Below are 19225 nucleotides of genomic sequence, written 5' to 3'. Positions count from 1 at the left end.
AGTGTTTGTGGGTGGTGGCAATTGTATCATTGTAGATCTCAGTAACTTGGATTGCATCTTTCAAAAACAAGATCTTATTGCTTCGAACTTTATTCTGAATCACGCTGAAGTCCTGTTATGAAGATATTACTAATCGTAAGAGAATCCATATTAATTTGCCTTTTTCTTTTGAGAATTTTGCTCCTTGTCATACATAGATAGAAGCCTTCCATAGTTGCATCGTCGAGATGTGATGGGAGGATGGGTTAATGCATGGGGCCTCAGCGGTTGGAGTGGAAAAACTTTCTAGTGCTCTTAGTAGTAGAGATGGGTGGGAGGTAGACTAGGGATACCTCCATGGTTATTTTTTAGAGTTCCCTTGTATGGATATCTGAAATCCATAGATTAGAGTTCTAACAGCACTTCAAATCTGTGTTATGAGTGGTGAGCATTGAGGATCAGTAACTAATAGCACACCAACAAGTAGCCTTTGATAGTATCAGCCCTCACAAAATGCTCATGTGTATGTGTGTGTGACATGTGTGTGCGTGAGAGAGAGAGAGAGAGAGAGAGAGAGAGAGAGAGAGAGAGAGAGAGAGAGAGTAGAAACCTCTTTCACAAAATAAATTGATGTTGTATCTTGTAGAAACATGTTTCAAGGTTTATTTTCATTTTCTATTTCCAAGATGTGAACATTAATCGTTCCTTGCTATCAATGTTTGTAAATGTTTGCTGAACCGCTAATCTGAAGCAGGTGTGGCAGTCCACATTGAGTTGCAGTCTCCCTGGATTAAGATTGTAGTCTTTGGAGTGGGGTAGACTCTGGACAATTGTGATAAAGCATCTTCAAAGTTCAGGTATAATAACTTGCATTCGTCTATGCCCTCAAATATCCTGATTTTTTTGAGGGAGGGGGAAAAGAGAAAGATTTAAACTCTGAGACATACTTTCTTATAATGCACTATTTGCATGACATGCCCCATATGGTTGAGGGTCACCTTTGTTACATCCTCGTTATGGTAGCAACCTTGTGTGTCCCATATTATGGTGGTCCACTATAATAGAATAGCTTTAGTCCTCTACATCTTGGAATCATCATGTGTGTGTGTGTGTGTGTGTGTGTGAGAGAGAGAGAGAGAGAGAGAGAGAGAGAGAGAGAGAGAGAGAGAGAGGCTTGCATTTGTCTATGCTCTTAATTATCCTAATTTTTTTTAGGGAGGGGGAAAAGAGAGGGTAAAACTTTGGGATATACTTTCTTGGCATGCATTGTTTGCATGGCATGGCCAATATGGCTAGCGCATAACTGGATGTAATGCGAGGGTCACCTTTGTTACATTCTCATTATGGCAGCAACCATAATATGGTGGTTCACCCAAATGGAATAGCTTTAGTTCTCTACATCTTGGAATCATCATGTGTGTGTGTGTGTGTGTGTGTGAGAGAGAGAGAGAGAGAGAGAGAAGCTTTACTTAGATTAGTTTCTATTTGTTTATAGATAGCTATGCCTCCCCGGCAAATGTCTCTATTTCATTTGTCGATGTTCACTCAACAACCACCACCCCCAATGCATTCAAAGAAGAGGCACATTTCAAAAGATGCATCCTCCAATGAAGGTGAGGGAGAGGATATCTTAGAAGGTACAGAGCCAAATGTAGTTGGCCTAGAGAATGATTTGCAGTTGCAGCTTCGAAGGCAAGCATGGAACGAAGCTTGGACAACAACATTTGAATGGGCTTATTTTGACAAGTCCGTCGGTAGGATTTTTTGCAAGTATTGCAAGAATGACACATGCTCCAAAAGCGAGTTTGGGAAATCTGGTTCCATTAATATCTAGCACAATGCTCTTACAGAGCATGCAAAATCTAAGGCACATTCTGAGGCAAAATATGTACATGGATTCAAGAAAGTGTGCATTGAAGATGGGATGAATAGATCCAAGGATGATGCCAATCAAGCCATTGACAATCTATTTGCAGCAGCATATTTTGTTGCCAAAGAGGATCTTTCTTTTAGCTCATATTCGAAACAACTGAAGCTTTTAATCCGATGCAAATGCCCATACATCACAACTGATTTGTACCACAATGACAAGGCATGTAGTAAGTTTGTGAGATGCATTAGTGAGGGGCTTTTGTCACAAATATTGCAAAGGATGAAAGCATCTACATTTTACAGCCTCATGATGGATGAATCGACGGATATTGGGCATATTCAGCACCTCATTGTCTATGCCTCATTCATAGAGGATTGTGAACCTGTTACAGTGTTTCTAGGCCTCTTATTGGAGTATGGTGTCTACTTTCTTGATTATGCTTGCCACACCATAAGGATTTCATCTTTAACATAGCTGACACTGTACATACAGTTTATAGTTTTATAGGTCGCAAATGTATAAGGATCTTAATCTTAAATATAGCTTACATTGAACATATATTTTATAACTTCATTCACTCTTAACATGTGAGAGTGGGTTATATAAATCGTATCCAGCACATTTGGGTTGCAACTTTGTAAGAGAGGAGTTGTAACATTTTGGATATCCAATATATTTATGCAATGTGTTCAGCTATCTTGTCCATATTTATGATTAATTTTATATTGCTTTTGCTTTCAAGACCTTTAAGATTTGGCTAGAAATGGTGTCTCTGTTTCTTTCTGGTTTTGTATAAGTAAATGTCTTTTTAAAAGGATTTCGTGTGAGTGAATACCTCTCTATGGCCTATTGGAAAGTATTTATCACTTATTTTGAGGTTTAGGTTTCACATGATTGAATACCTTTATATGGCTGGTTGTAAAGTATTTACTCCTTTTTTTAAGGTTTTCAAAAAATATATGCCTTTTTATAAGGTCTCATGTGAGTAAATTTCTTTATATGGCCAATTGAAAAGTATTTACGTCTTTATTTACCGGTTGAAATTTTCAAATACCGGCTACTCTAGAGAGCTACCCTTATTTTGACTGGTTGAAAATAATGTTTTGTGTGAGCACTGGTGCAATGTGCAACACTGAAGCTCCATGAGCTTTTGTATCATATTATTAGGATACCTCCTTCATTAATGCCTCGAAGGGAGTAAGGGGATAGGATCATGTGAGACTGTCAGCGCGAATCCTGCTTCATTCCCCTATGCAATAAGGCCCATACCTTGGACTCCCCGCTGTGGCTCCTCTTCTACGAACGTTCTAAGTAATACGCACTTCGAGAGCTGTTGCTGCTGCAATAGACATTCGTGAACTGCCTCTCCACTTTATTGCATTGGGACTTTGGGAGGAAGGGTCAGATGATGCGGCGCGGCTGCACAGTGGCGACTCCATTAAAGCTGTTGCACCTTGTCCAAATCAACATGCAAGTATTACTTGGATAAACGAACCACGAACGTAAGTTTTTACCTTATCATGACATCGCCGATCTACAGTGATATCCAAGACTTCAGTGAAAGCCAAGACTTCTTTTCCTCCACCCAACTATTTACGGTGTTTTCGATGGAAGAATAGGTGGTCTTTATGGAGGTGTCCTCCCCATAGATGAAGGGTCACCTTGGAGATGAAGGGTCACTTTGTCTTTTCATTACCCATTCCTTTGGCGTAAAAATAAAGGGTCTCTTACTAATTTCTTATATCCCACAACCCACGTGCATATTTTATTTTTTGATCTCTATGCAAGGGTATATTATTGAAAAATCAGCTATACCTTGTGGCCTAGTGACTTTAGCATAAAATCTTTTTTCCACAAAATGAAGGGCCATTCACCTTTTTACTTACCTTATGCCATTACAAATTCCTTATGCCCAAAAATTAATGATCAATTGTTAATTTCAAATATCCCTTCATTTTTGTTCATATTTTTATTCCCTTATCAATAAGCAAAGGTCAATTATATAATATTGACCAAATAGCAACCTTTTATGGTCATGTGCTATATGCCATGAATTTTATGAGGTTACTTCAATGCTTTTATCCACATTTTTTTTAATGACTAATTGAATGTCATGTAAAAAAATTATTTTGGAGCTGAATATAAAGGGCATCATTCATTGACCAAATCATTCCATGAGGAACATTAATTCTAGACCAAGACTATCAGGAAATGATGTGTGTGTGTGTGTGTGTGGCCCACCCCAACCCAGAGGGTAAGACCACATGGTGGGGAGTAAGCCCGCCATGTAGAACTTACTCCCCACCTACTGATAATAAGTGAATAAAAGTGGATCTGTACGATAAGTGTCAAAATAAAAAAATAATTCCAATAGTAAATGCGTAAACCACTTCTACAAAATAGATATAAAGATTAGTAAAAACTAAGGCGGATTTAAAAATGACTAGGTTTTTCCATGCTAAATAATTATTCAATGGATGTGAATTAATTGTATGGCACTAGCGACCAAAGGCTAGCTGGGAAATCAAAGTGTGTGTTTAGATTAAAAAGTCTCATCAATAATTGAGCCATACAATTAATTCCATCAATTGGATTAAAAGTTTTTTTTAAAGGGAAACATATAAGAAAAAAGTGTTTAAGACATCTAAGTTGAAAAATGCAATAACCAAAGTTTGTAAAAAATTTCACCAAAATTAAAAATTTTTAATAATATTGAGTTTGATAAACACGATATTGAAAAAAGATGTTAAATCCTGAAGCAGTCCATGTTCCGAGGTCAAGGTTCACTTACTTGCAACCATGCAAACAAAGTAGATGTTAGAACATCATAGTTACAATTGGGTAGATAGGTAATGTGTGTTTTCCCCTGCTTGTTATCGCCTTACCTAGGAATATAGACAACCATATGGATTCTTAGATTTTATATATATATAAAAAGTTTAAGTCACAAGTGGACTAAGGAGCAAATGAGTGCATGGGTTGAGAAGGGATTAGTGTGCTTGGTGTGTGGGTTGATTAAAAAGATAGTGCAAAGGAGAGATTTCACGGGGGGTTACTTAAAAGAATAATTCATAGTTGGGAAAGCATACATGTGTATGTGTGTGTGTGTGTGAATAAATAAGTGTTTTTGTGAGATACATTTACTAATCAAAATGTGTGTGTGTGTGTGTATGTGTGTGTTTGTGTGTGTGTGTGTGTGTGTGTGTGTGTGTGTGTGTGTGTGTGTGTGTGAAACCATAGTTTATTATCCCATGTGAGTTAAACAAATGGTTGATCAAAATTCATGGAACAAACTGAGACTGCACTAGCAATATTGTTTCCATCTTGTGTGACATGACTCAGTAATGAACTCAAACCAACTTTTCTCTCACACTAACACAAACGATCCTCCCTTTTCATTTCATTGTAAACTCTTGCTCAGCTCTTAAGTATAGTGAACCTATGCTCAATTCTACACAACACAAAGTACTTGGTTTGCCACTATTGGGGAAAGACACACCATTCTTTCTATTGAACCAGTAGGCAAGAAAATCTCTCTCTCTCTCTCTCTCTCTCTCTCTCTCTCTCTCTCTCTCTCTCTCTCTCTCTCTCTCTCTCTCTCTCTCTCTCCCTCCCTCCGTCCCCCCCCCCTCTCTCTCTCTCTCTCTCTCCCTCCCTCCCTCCCTTCCTCTGTCCCTCCCTCCCTCACTGTAACATTCCTACGTTGATAACAAAGGGGACCTATGGATTGTCAATACCCCTACTCTAACCATTGGGAAGAGAGTACTCTAACCATATGAACCATAGGAAAGAACCTGGTGATTTCTTTCCAAACCATATACTTTCACTCCTACATGCACTAGATAGAAGCACCTTCTTAGTTTTGTACAAAAAGGTAGATGAGATGAGGTCCAAGGGATTGACACAATTGCATGCATCACCGTGGTCGTGCAACACATCTACAGGGGGAAGGACATGCGCCTTCCTCTGTCAAACAATCAATCGACAATACCATCGCATTGTAAGTCTGCATTTTGTGTAAGATTTTGAAGTGTAATGAGTCTGTTTGAAATTGTATTTTGAAATAGAACCAGTGTAATGATCAGTTTGAAATTGTATTTTGAAATAGCACTTGTGCATAATAGATGTATTTCCTTCACACTTTGAGGAGTGGGAACCAGGCAGTGCTTCTTAGGTAAGTTTACTGCCATTCATGAGGATTTAGGAAGGCAAATGCATGCTGGAGAGAAGTCCTCTGCTTTGAAACAGAGAAATATTTATTGGTATAATGCCAAGTACATTACTCCAAGGACGGCATCAGGCTATGGCCATCTTCAATGCATTGCAACACCACAACTTGAAGACATGGATTTCGGCATGGTGGACATAAGAACAATGCAATCATACAAGGAAAAGATTGCAAAGGATGTGGGCATGGCCATGAAGTTTACATTTGGCTCTAAATGGGTAAGGTTGTCTTGGTTTATGCCTCTGTACATTTTTTCTTCTCGTTTTTAGAATATTCAGATGCACAGAACAAAAACCATGTGGTCATGCAAGTGCCTACATGAGAATGCCCTTGAGGAATTGCTTGGGGTGAATTGGGGAAGTAGGTCAGGTGAAAAAAGGGTGATATGTTTCAATGCCATGTATGGAAGGACAATGTGGTTGTCAAGTATCACATCTCCCGCCTATTTTGCTTTCCAATATAGGCACTGGAAGAAAACAGGTGGCAATTGGCTCCCCCTTGACTCTAACGACGATGATAATACAGGGGTAAGTTTATGTATTGGTTCTCATTTAGGAGATGTCAAGAATGTGACTATCACGTCACAGTGGACTTTCAGGGACGTGCAGGAACACCTATTGGTCATGGAGGATGGCAAGTCTGAGTCCTTTCACTTTACCTTAAATGGTGAAAAGGTAGGAAAGCGTGCAGAGAAGCTCATGCATAGTGCCACTTTGATCCCTCCTACAATATTGAAGATTGTAATTATGGATTTTTACATTTTCCAATTAATAGTGGTGCAATTAATTTTGATGTTTTGAATGGTTTTGTTTCATGTCAATGTCAAGTTTTTTCCAAAAATTTTATAATTCTTTTTATTTTTTATATTTAGAACATTTGGGTATATATAGGTTATAATGTTAATTTAGTTTTAAAATTTCACTATCATAGCCATAGTTCTCCTAGCTACCAAACTACCATGGATTCTACTAGGTCTGCCTTCCACGATTTCATCTCCTGTACTCCATTAATTGATAGAGAGGAGGAGTTATTTCCAGTCTTTGATAAGAGCATAGATGTCCTAGGCAGGTACCTACTTGGGAGCCCAAGACGATTTTGAAGACCTCATCAAAGTACATGCAAGACCACATCGCAAGTTTTGCATATCAACTTGATGAGTCTACAAAAAGATGGGTCCCAATTGATTATTTGAAGTACTTGTTCAATCAAGAACCCAGGTTCGTGAAGCGTTTAGATCGCTTTGAGCCCAGCTCACACCCTTAGGGTTTAGGGAGGTGGACACTGATGACCTCCTAGCATGTGGAGTCATCGAAAACATAGGAAATAGGTTCCTATCCTAGGAAATGAGCTTTATTTTCCTTCTCCAGGAGGGACAAATGGAAGAGGAGGCCTCGACCTCAAGCCCTGACCCTGCCCCTGCCCTTTCCGATCCTTTTATTTCTGTAGATGAGCCCAACATCTACAATGAAGAGCCCATAGATGAAGAAGCTGAGGAGCGGGAAGCTGCATTGGCCCTAGAAGTGCTCCAGCAACCTCCTAAACCCCATTCTACTTCTCAAATTCCATCCACCTCAGGCACCACCTCTGTTTGACCCCGCAACAATGATATGGTTTCTTGCTCCCCTTCTTGTCAATGGAGAACAATACCTCTTTCTCCATGACATAGAGGTTATGTTTGGTCTCCAGGAGGATGAATCTCTTGGTGTCCTGTGTGGATACGAGGTGGACACGACTATGCAAGAACTTGGGTTTTTGAAAGCAGATGATTCAATAGAAGAGGTTCTTGCTTTAACACTAGCCCAAATCAAAGATGCAGAGACATCAATCTACTCCGACCTACCTAATGTTCCAGAAGAAGCCTCCACATCTCACTCTAGACAGCAAGAGGCCTTTGGATCCAGGCCTCTGGATCCATCCTCATTGACAAAGAGGAAGGGATTGAGCATGACGACTCCATAGTGGTAAGAAACTATGAGCTTTGAATTTCTTCTCTTGGTATACTTTTGCTTTAATGGAATTCTAATGTAGTGTTGGACTATTGTAGGAGACATTTGAGGTCGACCTATTCTCATCTCGGCAACGCCTTGTTCGCAGTAGCTTCAGCCGAGATCACTCACTGGCACATTACCTTGGCCAAAAAGCAAAAGGGCGCTTTGTGGCTATCCACAAAAAGTTTTCTCCACATGGCACTAATGACCTCCTGAAGTGCAAGGCCTTGTCACGAGTGATTGGTCATGCTGAAATCAATCATAATGCTGAGAAGGCCATTTTGGTGAACCGCATGGCTGCCCTCAATGCCTTTGGAACCAATTTTCAAGGTATGGCATTGACGGCCAGCAGCCATGTCCCTGGCCAGCAATGATAATAGCGTTGACTCTCTATTGACTAGGTTTAGAGTTAGGAGTGTATTTGGGAATTCAAAGCCCGATGTTCTCACTATTTTAGAGAAGAGAGAAAGGCTCTAAAACCTTATTGTATAGAAATTTTATTTTATATGAATACAGATATACTTTTTATACAGTGCCCCATTTTGTGTTCTTTTACAAAATTTATTTTATATTGTCATTGTATTTTGTAACTTTAATTGTTGTTGGCATGAATATTTTCATTCACTATTCTATTCAAAAGCATGCTATCATATAAATATTTGCGCTATAATGGTCATTTATGAGCAATCCAGTAAGAATCTCACTGCGCGACAAGTCAAACAGGCCTCATATGTGCCATAGCGGGTTTTGCATTTTTGAGCTCCCTGCATGATGCCGAACACATTTGCCTTCTACGCCATGGTGAAAAAAATCATTTGACCACTCAAATTCACACTGAACTTGCATAAACTGATGGAAAGCATCACGTAACATGTATAATAACATGGGAACAATAATAGAACATAAAAATATCTTTTATTCATTGGCCTCAAAGGGCAGAGATTTACAAAATGATTCAGGTTACACCAAATGAACCTAAACAACATCGAGGGCCTAAGGGAGGGATCGGAGCGGATGCGCTTGGTAGGTGCAAGGTCCTTGTCCATCACTGTTACTCGTTTGGCATGGATAGCACATAAGTTCGCATCTTCAAAAAGACCTACTATCATCTGCTCCATTGCCTCCTGAATTGCTCCCATAGCGCCTGAAGTGAAACACACATCATCCTTGTAATGCTGTGCTATCTCACGTACAACACGTTGGAAGGGTGCACGGGGAATGAGATTGTCCACAGTGGTTTGGAACTTGTGGATCTCGTGAAGTGCCTTCGCGCCTGATTTTTTGCGCCTCTTAATATTTGGGGGACCTTGCACTAGCCTCTAAACATGGGCGCTTGTCCGCTTTGAAGTTCTTTCGCCTCTCCTCCCTTGCAACCGCCTCTTCAGACTCCTCTTCTTGTGTCTGGTGGGTCCTTCGAGGTGGCTTGTCGTGCCTAGGGGTTTTCTTTGTCCTTGGTCTCTTTTCCTTTTCATGAGGCTATGAGACAGCAAGCTGAGGCTCTTGCTCATCTCATACTAGAGGCTCCTCATGTGTGATAATATCGAGGCACAGAGGGTTGATGGTGCTCTTCCATGCGGTCTGCTTGGTTGGAGGATTGGAGCCAAGGTTCATTATATCTACAAGCCCGCCAAATACTTCCTCTTGTTGTGGCCCCTGTAATCTCTCCATCTGCTCTTTTTGCCTTTCTTGCTCCCCTTGTTGGTTTAGATGCTCCATGCCAGGACCCCACGGAGGAAGGAGGGGCAGTTTATCACGATTGACTAGACTATTTTGCCCCACTTGGGAGACGTCTCTACTTCCACGGTTAGTTGTGTGGAAGGACTGAGAGGACCCCTGATTGTGCTTGGATCCTTCATCGTGCTGGGATTCCTCATGGTGCTGAGATCCCTGGGATCCCCCATGAGAGTTGGATGGTGGGGATTCGCGTTGCTTGGACTCCTGATGATGAGAACCGCCTTCAGATCCCTACTGATCATTGCCCTCTTGGCCACTGGGGCTTGCAATGTGTTCGGAGGCCATGGAGTTATGAGGAGGAGAACAGGTAGCGTCTAAACGGCGTCCAATGGGTCTAGTAGTTTGTTTAACTCGTGCCATAGAAATGAGGGATTTTAGGCTTTTGAATTGCTTTATATAGTCTTTTTTAAAGCACTTTAGGATTTTTCTTTTAAATTAGGGTTTTTTGAGTGCACCCCCTCCCTCCCCAGTCTTTTGTCGCCAGTTCGATAATACTTAATCTTCACCACCCTCCCTCCCAACCCACTCACCCCTCCGCCCGCCATGTCGCACATGCAAATCTGTGATTTCCAAACAAATTTGTGAATTTTAGAATCTATAATTGACTCAAAATAGTGTTAACTTTATTCATCAAAAATTTTACATTTGGGACTCTCTTAGGACCCAACGCTTCCCCTGTCTAACTCTACGTTGTAACCAAAGTGCAACCCCTTGGCTCCCTGTTGAGGACTTCCAAGCAGCACATCTCCTTGTCTTCTTGACATGTTGAACCGCTTTTGTGAGACTTGAGACCTCTACCTTATCGCGCTTGAGAATCCTGGCCTCTTGACATCAATAAAACCAATCGAACATTTCGTGTAGTACATTGCTTTGCCAATACCACCCCCATGCCTTGTATTCTTGAAGTATGCTGCCTTTGCTCTATAGTGCGATTTCTCCATTCTTTGAGTATTCCAAATGGACAGAGGGCCCCATTGCTCCACAAACCATGGTGCATGTGCATAAAGAATATGCTGTAAAGAAAAACATTGTATTAGAAACATAAACTAACTCAAGTTTAAAGCACAAAATTTCAACCTAAGGAGGATTACCATGTAATGTGTAATATGTGACTCCCCCCATGCTTCTAACATCAAGGTGGCAGGGTCTAAAGGATACAAGTTTCCATCCACCCAAAGGTCAAGATGCTTCTTCCCTTGCAATCAAAGACTATGGAGCACAATTTGAGAAGTTCCACTACATCCCAAACAGTGTGTACTTGCATATTCTGCCTCCAGTTGTAGGTTCACATGGTACTTGTTGGATATGTCCTCGAATGGTGCCATGAATACTCAAAGAGAGGTATCAGTGATGCAGGCTAAAATGTAGGGGAGAGCTGACAAAGATGGAGCAGTGAGAGGGAGAGAGTAGCAAGGAAGAGGGAGGAGGAGAAGCAAATGAGGGCAAGAGGAAGAGGAGGAGGAGAGTAGGGCGACAAGTGTAGAAGGGAGGGAAGGAGCTACTGCAGAAGGGAGGAGGAGGGGAGAGATGCTACAGGAGGGAGGAAGAGGGGAGAGATTCTGCAGGAGGGAGAAGCAGAGGAGAGGGAGCCTGGGCAGCTAGAGAAGGAGGGGAGAGGAAGAAGGGAGGAGGAGCCAGAAGGAGGAGGAGGAGGAGGAGGGGAGAGGGAGGAGGGAGGAGGGAGACGGAGGAGGGGAGAGGAGGGAGGGGGAGGGAGGGAGAGGGAGAGGGAGGGAGGGAGAGAGGAGGGAGGGAGGAGGGGGAGGGAGAGAGAGGGAGGGAGGGAGAGAGAGAGAGGGAGGGAAGGAGATTCTAAATTTGAAATTCAAATTTCAAAAAGTGGCCCCCTCCCCTCATTGATGGGGGGAGAGGTGGGCTCAAATGTGGGCTTAACCCACCTAGGTTGGGCTGGTTAGGCCTCTTTGGGACCCTCCAAGCCCCTTGCATTAGCCCACTAAGCATTCCCTAATCCATTCCTTGTGATGCCCTTTTGAGACCCCAATTCTCCCCTAATGTGATCCGAATAGGGAGGTCACAAAACAATGGACATCATAGTCCTAGAAATTCACCTCGGCATCGTAGCCCAAAACAGAAAGCTATCCCAAGCATCGTAGCTTGGTGTTGGCTTCATAGCCAAACCTTAACAATCATGCATGCAACCTTTACGAGGTAACCCTACATTGAAAGACCAATAGCATAAACCAAAAGCATCAGGCATTTTGACTCCAACTAAAGCTTCAAGCATTGTCCAGTTCTTTGCTGCACTTTTCGGGACATCTAGATGATGGAAGTAGTCTTCACCTAACACTCTCCCCATCAAGCGAATAGTCTTGTCATTCTCCTTCCTCCATGCACGCTTCTCAGCTTCTCCAGAAGTCGGTTCTTTTTCAACGTGAGAAACAATACCTCACAAGCCTTTGTGCATGAACCATAACTTAGTTGGCAACTGCCAGCTTGCAAAATTCCATCTAGTGAATCTTACAATTGATCCCTCAGTCTTTGTCTTCTTCCATGGACTCCATAGATTTGTGATATGATGCACAAAAAATCTTGAAAACAAGCTTCGGCCGACACGTCCAGTCCTGTTCTTCTTCGCTGACACAACTTGATTCTGGGTCTTCTAAGTTTTTGTGGAAACACGAATAGTACTGCCTCAGCTTCTTGATAGACCTTCTTGACATGCAAGAATCAAAACCGCTCACAGGCTTCCGAACCAACCTGCTCTGATTTCACTTGTTGGTATATGTATGCTAAGCAATGCTTTCATGAAATCCACTCTTCACATATAGCATGGAATAAAGGCTCAGCTCACGAACCGAACACAGAGATCACGGAGTTCTTAGGCGATAGGAGAAGATAAGCAACCGAGTTGTGAAAACACAAGAACTGGTAAATATATTGCAAAGATACGACTCAAAACTCAAGACTATGCCGCACCTCTACTGACTTTGTTGGCAGACTCAATACTACAAACTATATTGCTATAGCACCGACACTATAGGCACGAAAGCCTCGACAAAAAGACCTAGTACAACGTGGAGCCGATGCTTTTGTAGTCGCCAAGATTCACCGCCTCTCATGTAACGTCTAGTTGCTTCTCATCACATCACCAAGTGTCTCCTAGTTGCTCAAAGCTCCAATCACTCCTTGCTTCACGTATGGTCCAATCCCCATGTGTCGACCAGCACGTATCATGATCACACTGACTCCCCTATAAGGATCACTACTCCAACAAAAGCATGGCTATAAAACAAGCTCATCAAATATCACTTCAGCACAACCAGTTCAAATTTTCTGTCCAAATCAATCATTCTCTAGTATCTACTATCAAATTGTCCTTACAAAAATGACCTTTGCTACCCCAACATTGAGCGTGAAGCTGATGGCATCCTTACAAACTCATGCTACCTAGGCAAACCTCACCTCAACTCCAATTTACCACAATCCTCGCATAGCCATGGCTCCTACACAAAAATCTTCTCCCCCATCTGATTCATCCAACTGAGAAGCTAGTATCAAGCCTCATGTCCTCAAGCACCTCACTAAATACATCATGTATACTTTCTAGGATTTTCAATTCGAGTTTGATCTAGAGGTGTTGGAAAATGATACCTGGATAAACAAAATTGGGCTTCTCAACTTCGCCAAGGTTCCTTGATATCAATGGCACAACCGCCTATACGCGTTACCCAATCCAAACAGATCAGCCATATTAACGGACAAATAATAAATCGGTCCTTCTCTTTCTGTAGAATTGATGTTAAAAGTTTTCAAGTTGCCCCTAGTTGCAAATCACAAGTGGGGATAGTGTTCGGATTCGATCATGGCACAGGAGCTTGGACCTTTGAAAACAAACTGCAATTACTATGTGATGAACATTAAGAATGCACAAAGGAAAAATCAACTGAATTTGTTTTTAAAAGATTGCTTTTGTTGGACAAGACGGACTACATGTCCAAGGAGAATTATGCACTAATGCCTGCAATTGAGATAGGCAGCCAAGTCAATTGTGCCAACTATCTAAACTCAAAAATCATGGGAAACTTTCTAAGGGAAGTCCCCCCCAGAATTCAACATTGGGACCATTTTTGCATGCCGTGTTCAAATTTGAGAATGGCCAAGGATCAGCTCAACACTCACCTCTCAAGAAATCAGTTAGAGTTGAGAATTCTGATGGTGAGCCTCCCCTTGCTGGACATAAAAGAACAGTATTTTCTGATCTACTCACATATGGTTACTCTCTGAAGGAAGCCAAGGATGTACTGAAGCAATACAATCAGGAACCACACATGAAATAGCTTTGAACAGATCCCATCACTGATAGTGCGAGCACTATACCTATAGGCTCGCCATCACAGATGAGATCAAAGGAAGTTACCAAACTCAAAATGAGGGGTGCATTGCCATTTACTCATACTGCTTCTTCAGCCTTTCCAAAGTTCTAGTCCCCTCCTTCACTCCTCATAAAAAGAATAAATGCTGCCATGGAAGAAGTCACACTTGAAAAAGTAACTGGAACTAATCCTCACTGTAGAACTGCGAACTGCCAAGTGATGAATCCTGGGGCTGGAAGGCAGCCTGCTGGTCTGCTGCTACCTGCCCGGCCTGATCCTGCCCTGAAGACTGCGGCTGGCTGAAGGTTTCTGCCCAAACTCCAGCTTGGAATGAGGATGAAATGAGAGCCCCAGTATACCGACCTGGCCCCTGGAACTGTCCCGACCAGAGTCGGGCCGGTCTTGACCAGCCGACCTGCTGGTTGCCTGCCACATGGCATCCTGCTGGACGCTGCACCTGTACAGACAAGTGGAACCTCTTGGCACTGCCATATGGCTCTGTCGCCATAGCCTGCCAGGCTGCCAGTGCTGTCCATGTCTGTAGATAGCATAAAGCCACCGCAAGCGCTGTTCTAGAGACACCCGAACCCAAAAAACACCAGCAAACACTGAGGGCCAGGTGCAAACTGAGCAGAGAGGCTTCCTGGGACAGCGTGACCTGCTCGGGAGCTGCCAAGGTTGGAGAAGCCAAAGGGCCTTCTGGAGCTGCGCCCACAGACCAAGAGCTGGTACGACTGGCTGAAGAGACATTTGAGCAGGCAGACTGCTCGGAAGAGAGCAGAACCCAGAGAATGACGTGAACAGAGGCTCCTGGGTAAGCTCGTGCACCTCAACTGCTCCAGATGACCAAAAGTCAGGTGGCCCAAGAAACGAGCTACTGGCGAAACAGATAAAGGCAGACTGAGGCTGGAAAGAGACGAAAAACGGAGAAAGGAAAGGCAAGCAGAAGGACAGAAGGGGAGAAGGGCGGAAGCAAGGGGAAAGGGCTGCTCATCAGTCGTCCATACCAGATGCAGAAAGAGCAGATTAAGAACACCACCTGGCTTTTAGCGCAGCACAATCATTATCCGGTGAAGGCAAATCACTAAGAACAAAGGATGATTGAACTTAATTTCATCCTGTGCTGAACACACTTCACCTATCTTTCCATCATTCTATCAGGAACATTCCAAATAAGAGGGACGCTGAGCTGAATTCATACTACCCTGGCTTTTAGCAGCAGATTCTCACTAAAACATGAATCATGATTTAGCTCCATTTCTTCCTGCTGTGAGTACACTTCACCTCGCCTCTCTTTTCATCACTCTAGCAGGAACTTTTCAAAGAAGAGGAATGATGGCTACTGAAGCATCACCAAGAGTTCCCCACAAGCATGCTTTCCAGCTTGCATGTCCGATAAGAATAGTTCATTGCTCATCTTCGATATCAGTGCAGTGGCTTCATGACAGCCATTACAAAACCCGAGATCCTTCACAGCACGTATGGGTGTCCCCTTGGGTGTATTGATTAGGGCACGCACAATAGCCAGCTTTTCACTGTGCCCCATAATCCATCTTCCTTTGCGTCAACAGATAGGTCTCTTCACAGCCAAAGAAGATCTCGGACCATCCCTTCCTCATTTTGAGGATTTCATCACCCCACCAAAAACAAATGCATAATCCCACTATGTCAGGCCACCACCTCTGTCCTGTCTTCATTCATGCTTAAGGCAACCTTCTCCTCTTCCTCCTGCATGTGAGCATCTGCATAGATATTAGACATCAAGACATAAGATGCAGCATCCGTTTCATCCAATGACACTGCATTTTCAAAGGCCAGTCTTCCAAGCTCCACATTACCCCACTTCCGACAAGCACCCAACACCGTATGCCACACCACAAGATTAGGATTAAAAGGCATCTTTTTTACCGTCGCAACCGCTTCATCTAATTGGCCTGCACGGCCAAGGAGATCAACAATGCCAACATGATGCTCAATTGTTGGAGCGATGCCATAGTCTCTGCTCATGACCTCAAAGTAAGTCTGGCCCTTATCAACTAGACCCATGTGACTGCATAGAGTAAGAACAACGGAGAATGTCACCGCATTTGGCTTTATTACTTCTCTCATTCTCTCAAGCAAATGGAAAACAACTTCACTTTTTCCTTGCTGGGCATATCCGGAAATCAATGTATTCCACGAGACAACGTCTCGAACTGGCAGCTTGTCAAATGCTTCACATGCTTCTGCAAGCGAGAAACATTTGGCATACATATCCACCAAGGCGTTGCCAACAACAAGATCAGTTTCCAGCCCCTTTCTGGCTATCTCGGAGTGTGTTTCTCGACCCTTCTCTATGGCTCCTATGCTGGCACAAGCTTTCAGGCTGCACGCGAATGCGACGGCATCTGGAGAGAGACCTTCCAATTGCATCTGTTCAAGACAGTTCAAAGCTCCCTCACCAAGTCCATGTTCAGCATATCCTGCCATGAGGGCAGTCCATGAAACCTCATTTCGAACTGGCAGCTTGTCAAATGCTTCCCAGGCTTCTGCAAGAAAGCCACATTTGGCATACATATCCACCAAGGCATTGCCAACAACAAGATCTCTTTCCAGCCCTTTTCTAGCTATCTCGGCATGCATTTCTCGAGCCTTTTCCATGGCTCGTATAGTGCCACAACCTTTCATGCTGCCAACAAACGTCACAGCATCAGGAGAGAGACCCTCCAATTGCATCTGTTCGAGACAGTTCAGCACCTCCTCACCAGGCCCATGCTCAGCATATCCTGAGATGAGTGCATTCCACGAGACTTTGTTTCGAACTGGCAGCTTGTCAAATGCTTCCCGTGCTTCTATGACCGAGCCACATTTGGCATACATATCCACCAAGGCACTCCCAACAACAAGATGTCTTTCCAACCCCTTTCTGGCTATCTCGGCATGCATTTTTCTGCCCTTGTCCATGGCTCCTATGCTACCACAGGCTTTCATGCTGCAGATGAACGTGACTGTATTTGGAGAGAGATCCTCAATTTGCATCTCGTCAAGACAGTTCAGTGCTTCCTCACCAAGCCCATGCTCGGCATACCCTGCCATTAGTGCAGTCCATGAGACCTCATCTCGAACTGGCAGCTTGTAAAAGGCTTCATGTGCTTCCACAAGCAAGCCACATTTGGCATACATATCCACCAAGGTGTTGCCAACCACAAGATCTCTTTCCAGCCCCTTTCTGGCTATCTCGGCATGCATTTCTCGGCCCTTGTCCATGGCTCCTATGCTGCCACAAGCTTTCAAGCTGCAAAGAAATGTGACAGAATTCGGAGAGAGACCCTCCAATTGCATGTTTTCCAGACAGCTCAGGGCTTCCTCGCCACACCCCTGCTCGACATATCCTGCCATCAGTGTGTTCCATGAGACTACATCTCGAACTGGCAATTTGTCAAACGCTTCCCCTGCTTCTGCAAGGGAGCCACACTTGGTATACATATCCACCAAGGTGTTGCAACCAACCAGATCCCTTTCCAACCCCATTCTGGCTATCTCAGCGTGCATTTCTCGGCCCTTGTCTATGGCTCGTATGCTTCCGCAAGCTTTCAAGCTGCAAACAAAAGTGACAACATTTTGGGAGAGACCCTCCAGTTGCATTTGTTCAAGACAGTTCAGCGCCTTGTCACCAAGTCCATGCTGAGTATATCCTGAGATCAGTGCGTTCCACGAGACTACATCTCGATCTGGCAGCTTGTCAAATGCTTCCTGTGCTTCTGCAACTGAGGCACATTTGGCATACATATCCACCAATGTGCTGCCAACAAAAGCGTCTCCCTCCAGCCCCCTTCTTGCTATCTCAGAGTGCATTTCTCGGGCTCTTTCTGCATCCTTCAGCCTGGCGCAAGCCTTCAGCATGGAGACGAAAGTATACTTGCTAGGTTGTACAAAATCCTCTAGCATCTTCTGGTAGAGGTTGAGGGCGTCCTGTGACTCTCCTTTTTCAATACAACCCCAGATGAGAGAATCCCAAGAATACACATTCCGATCAACCAGCTTGTTAAAAACCTCTTGGGCATCGCACATGCTTCCAACTTGGACCAACATTGGGACGAGGTAGTTCCCAACATATCTGTGATCATCTAACCCATTTTTGCACAGGTAGGCATACAAGCGCTTGGTATACGCTAGATTTTTTTTTGTTCTACACTTATGCAAGATGTATGTAAGGTTCTGAAATGAAGGCGGCTGGGGCATCCATTCCATAGACGTGAGTGCCTCCTCTAAGCTGAGCATTTCCCAGCCGTTTTTGTCGCCCAGTTCTTGCGCTCTAGATGCATTGACGTTTCCTTCAGCCTTGCCACACTTCTTCAACAAGCCACGGTCTTGGGCCTGTTCGGTGGACGCGTTGAGCTTGTTCTCGAGCATGTCTTTAAACGGACCTGGATTGCAACGGCCGTCCATCCATAGCGACTCTTTGGTGATGTTGTGTCTGAAACCTGGAGAGTGAGAGCATGATGGCCTGGGCAGATGCCAGTCGGAGTGTGGAGCTTCGCTACGAAAAAACCCCGGGCCATGCACCTGAGCGACGGGGCTGCATGTGTTGGTTGCGGATGCGTCACACGTATGACAGGGATGTCTGCCTCCTCCTGTGCATATTTTCGTAATCATCGGGAGAAGAAATCGAGGAACGCCTGAGGTGAATTGTGGAGAGAGGGAAGCTAAGTGAGTGGTTAGTCGATCCTGCCCAGATATGAATCTGGTTGATTTCGCATGTTTACTTGTTACATGAGGTCGCTCTGTGCTCGTTCGATTCGGACGGGAAGAGAGCTGCTACACCCGCAGTACTCCTCTCAGCCCAACTTCGAAATCCATTCCTGGTTGTGCAATTCTGCCGTCCTTCCTCAACTCCATATCAACAACAAGCAACAACTACAGCATTCAAGCAAGCAACCCACATTTTCACCAATTACGCAAGCGCCAAATCTACGCAATGCCTCCACTCGAGCTACAAATCGTGCTCCAATGCAAACACATCCATCTAGAATTGGAATTACAACCATCTAGTTGATCATGGGTATGGCAGCAGTTGAGTCTAGAGTGAGCACCCGTCGGTTTTAGCATG

General features: G+C 43.7%; 1 protein-coding gene and 1 pseudogene across 1 annotated transcript in view; one reads left to right on the top strand and one right to left on the bottom strand.

Moving 5' to 3' along the window:
* Positions 1-19040, bottom strand: part of LOC147893278 (pentatricopeptide repeat-containing protein At2g39620-like) — a 48185-nt gene extending 29145 nt beyond the window's left edge. The window contains exons 1-2 of the mRNA XM_087385488.1: positions 16377-19040; positions 3438-3441 (exon numbers count right to left, since the gene is read on the bottom strand). Of these exons, the coding sequence (XP_087241614.1) occupies positions 3438-3441; positions 16377-18771 (2399 nt within the window). The 5' untranslated portion in view covers positions 18772-19040. The remainder of the gene's footprint in view (positions 1-3437; positions 3442-16376) is intronic.
* The window catches only part of LOC147893277 (pentatricopeptide repeat-containing protein At3g09040, mitochondrial-like), a 59165-nt pseudogene that overhangs the window by 13674 nt on the left and 26266 nt on the right, over positions 1-19225 (top strand).

The sequence above is a fragment of the Dipteris shenzhenensis genome, chromosome 15 (genome assembly GCF_047967505.1).
Source record: "Dipteris shenzhenensis isolate YYH24624 ecotype China chromosome 15, Dip_SZ_1.0, whole genome shotgun sequence".
In the NCBI taxonomy this organism is placed as follows: domain Eukaryota; kingdom Viridiplantae; phylum Streptophyta; class Polypodiopsida; order Gleicheniales; family Dipteridaceae; genus Dipteris; species Dipteris shenzhenensis.
This window is presented reverse-complemented; position numbering and strand designations above follow the sequence as displayed.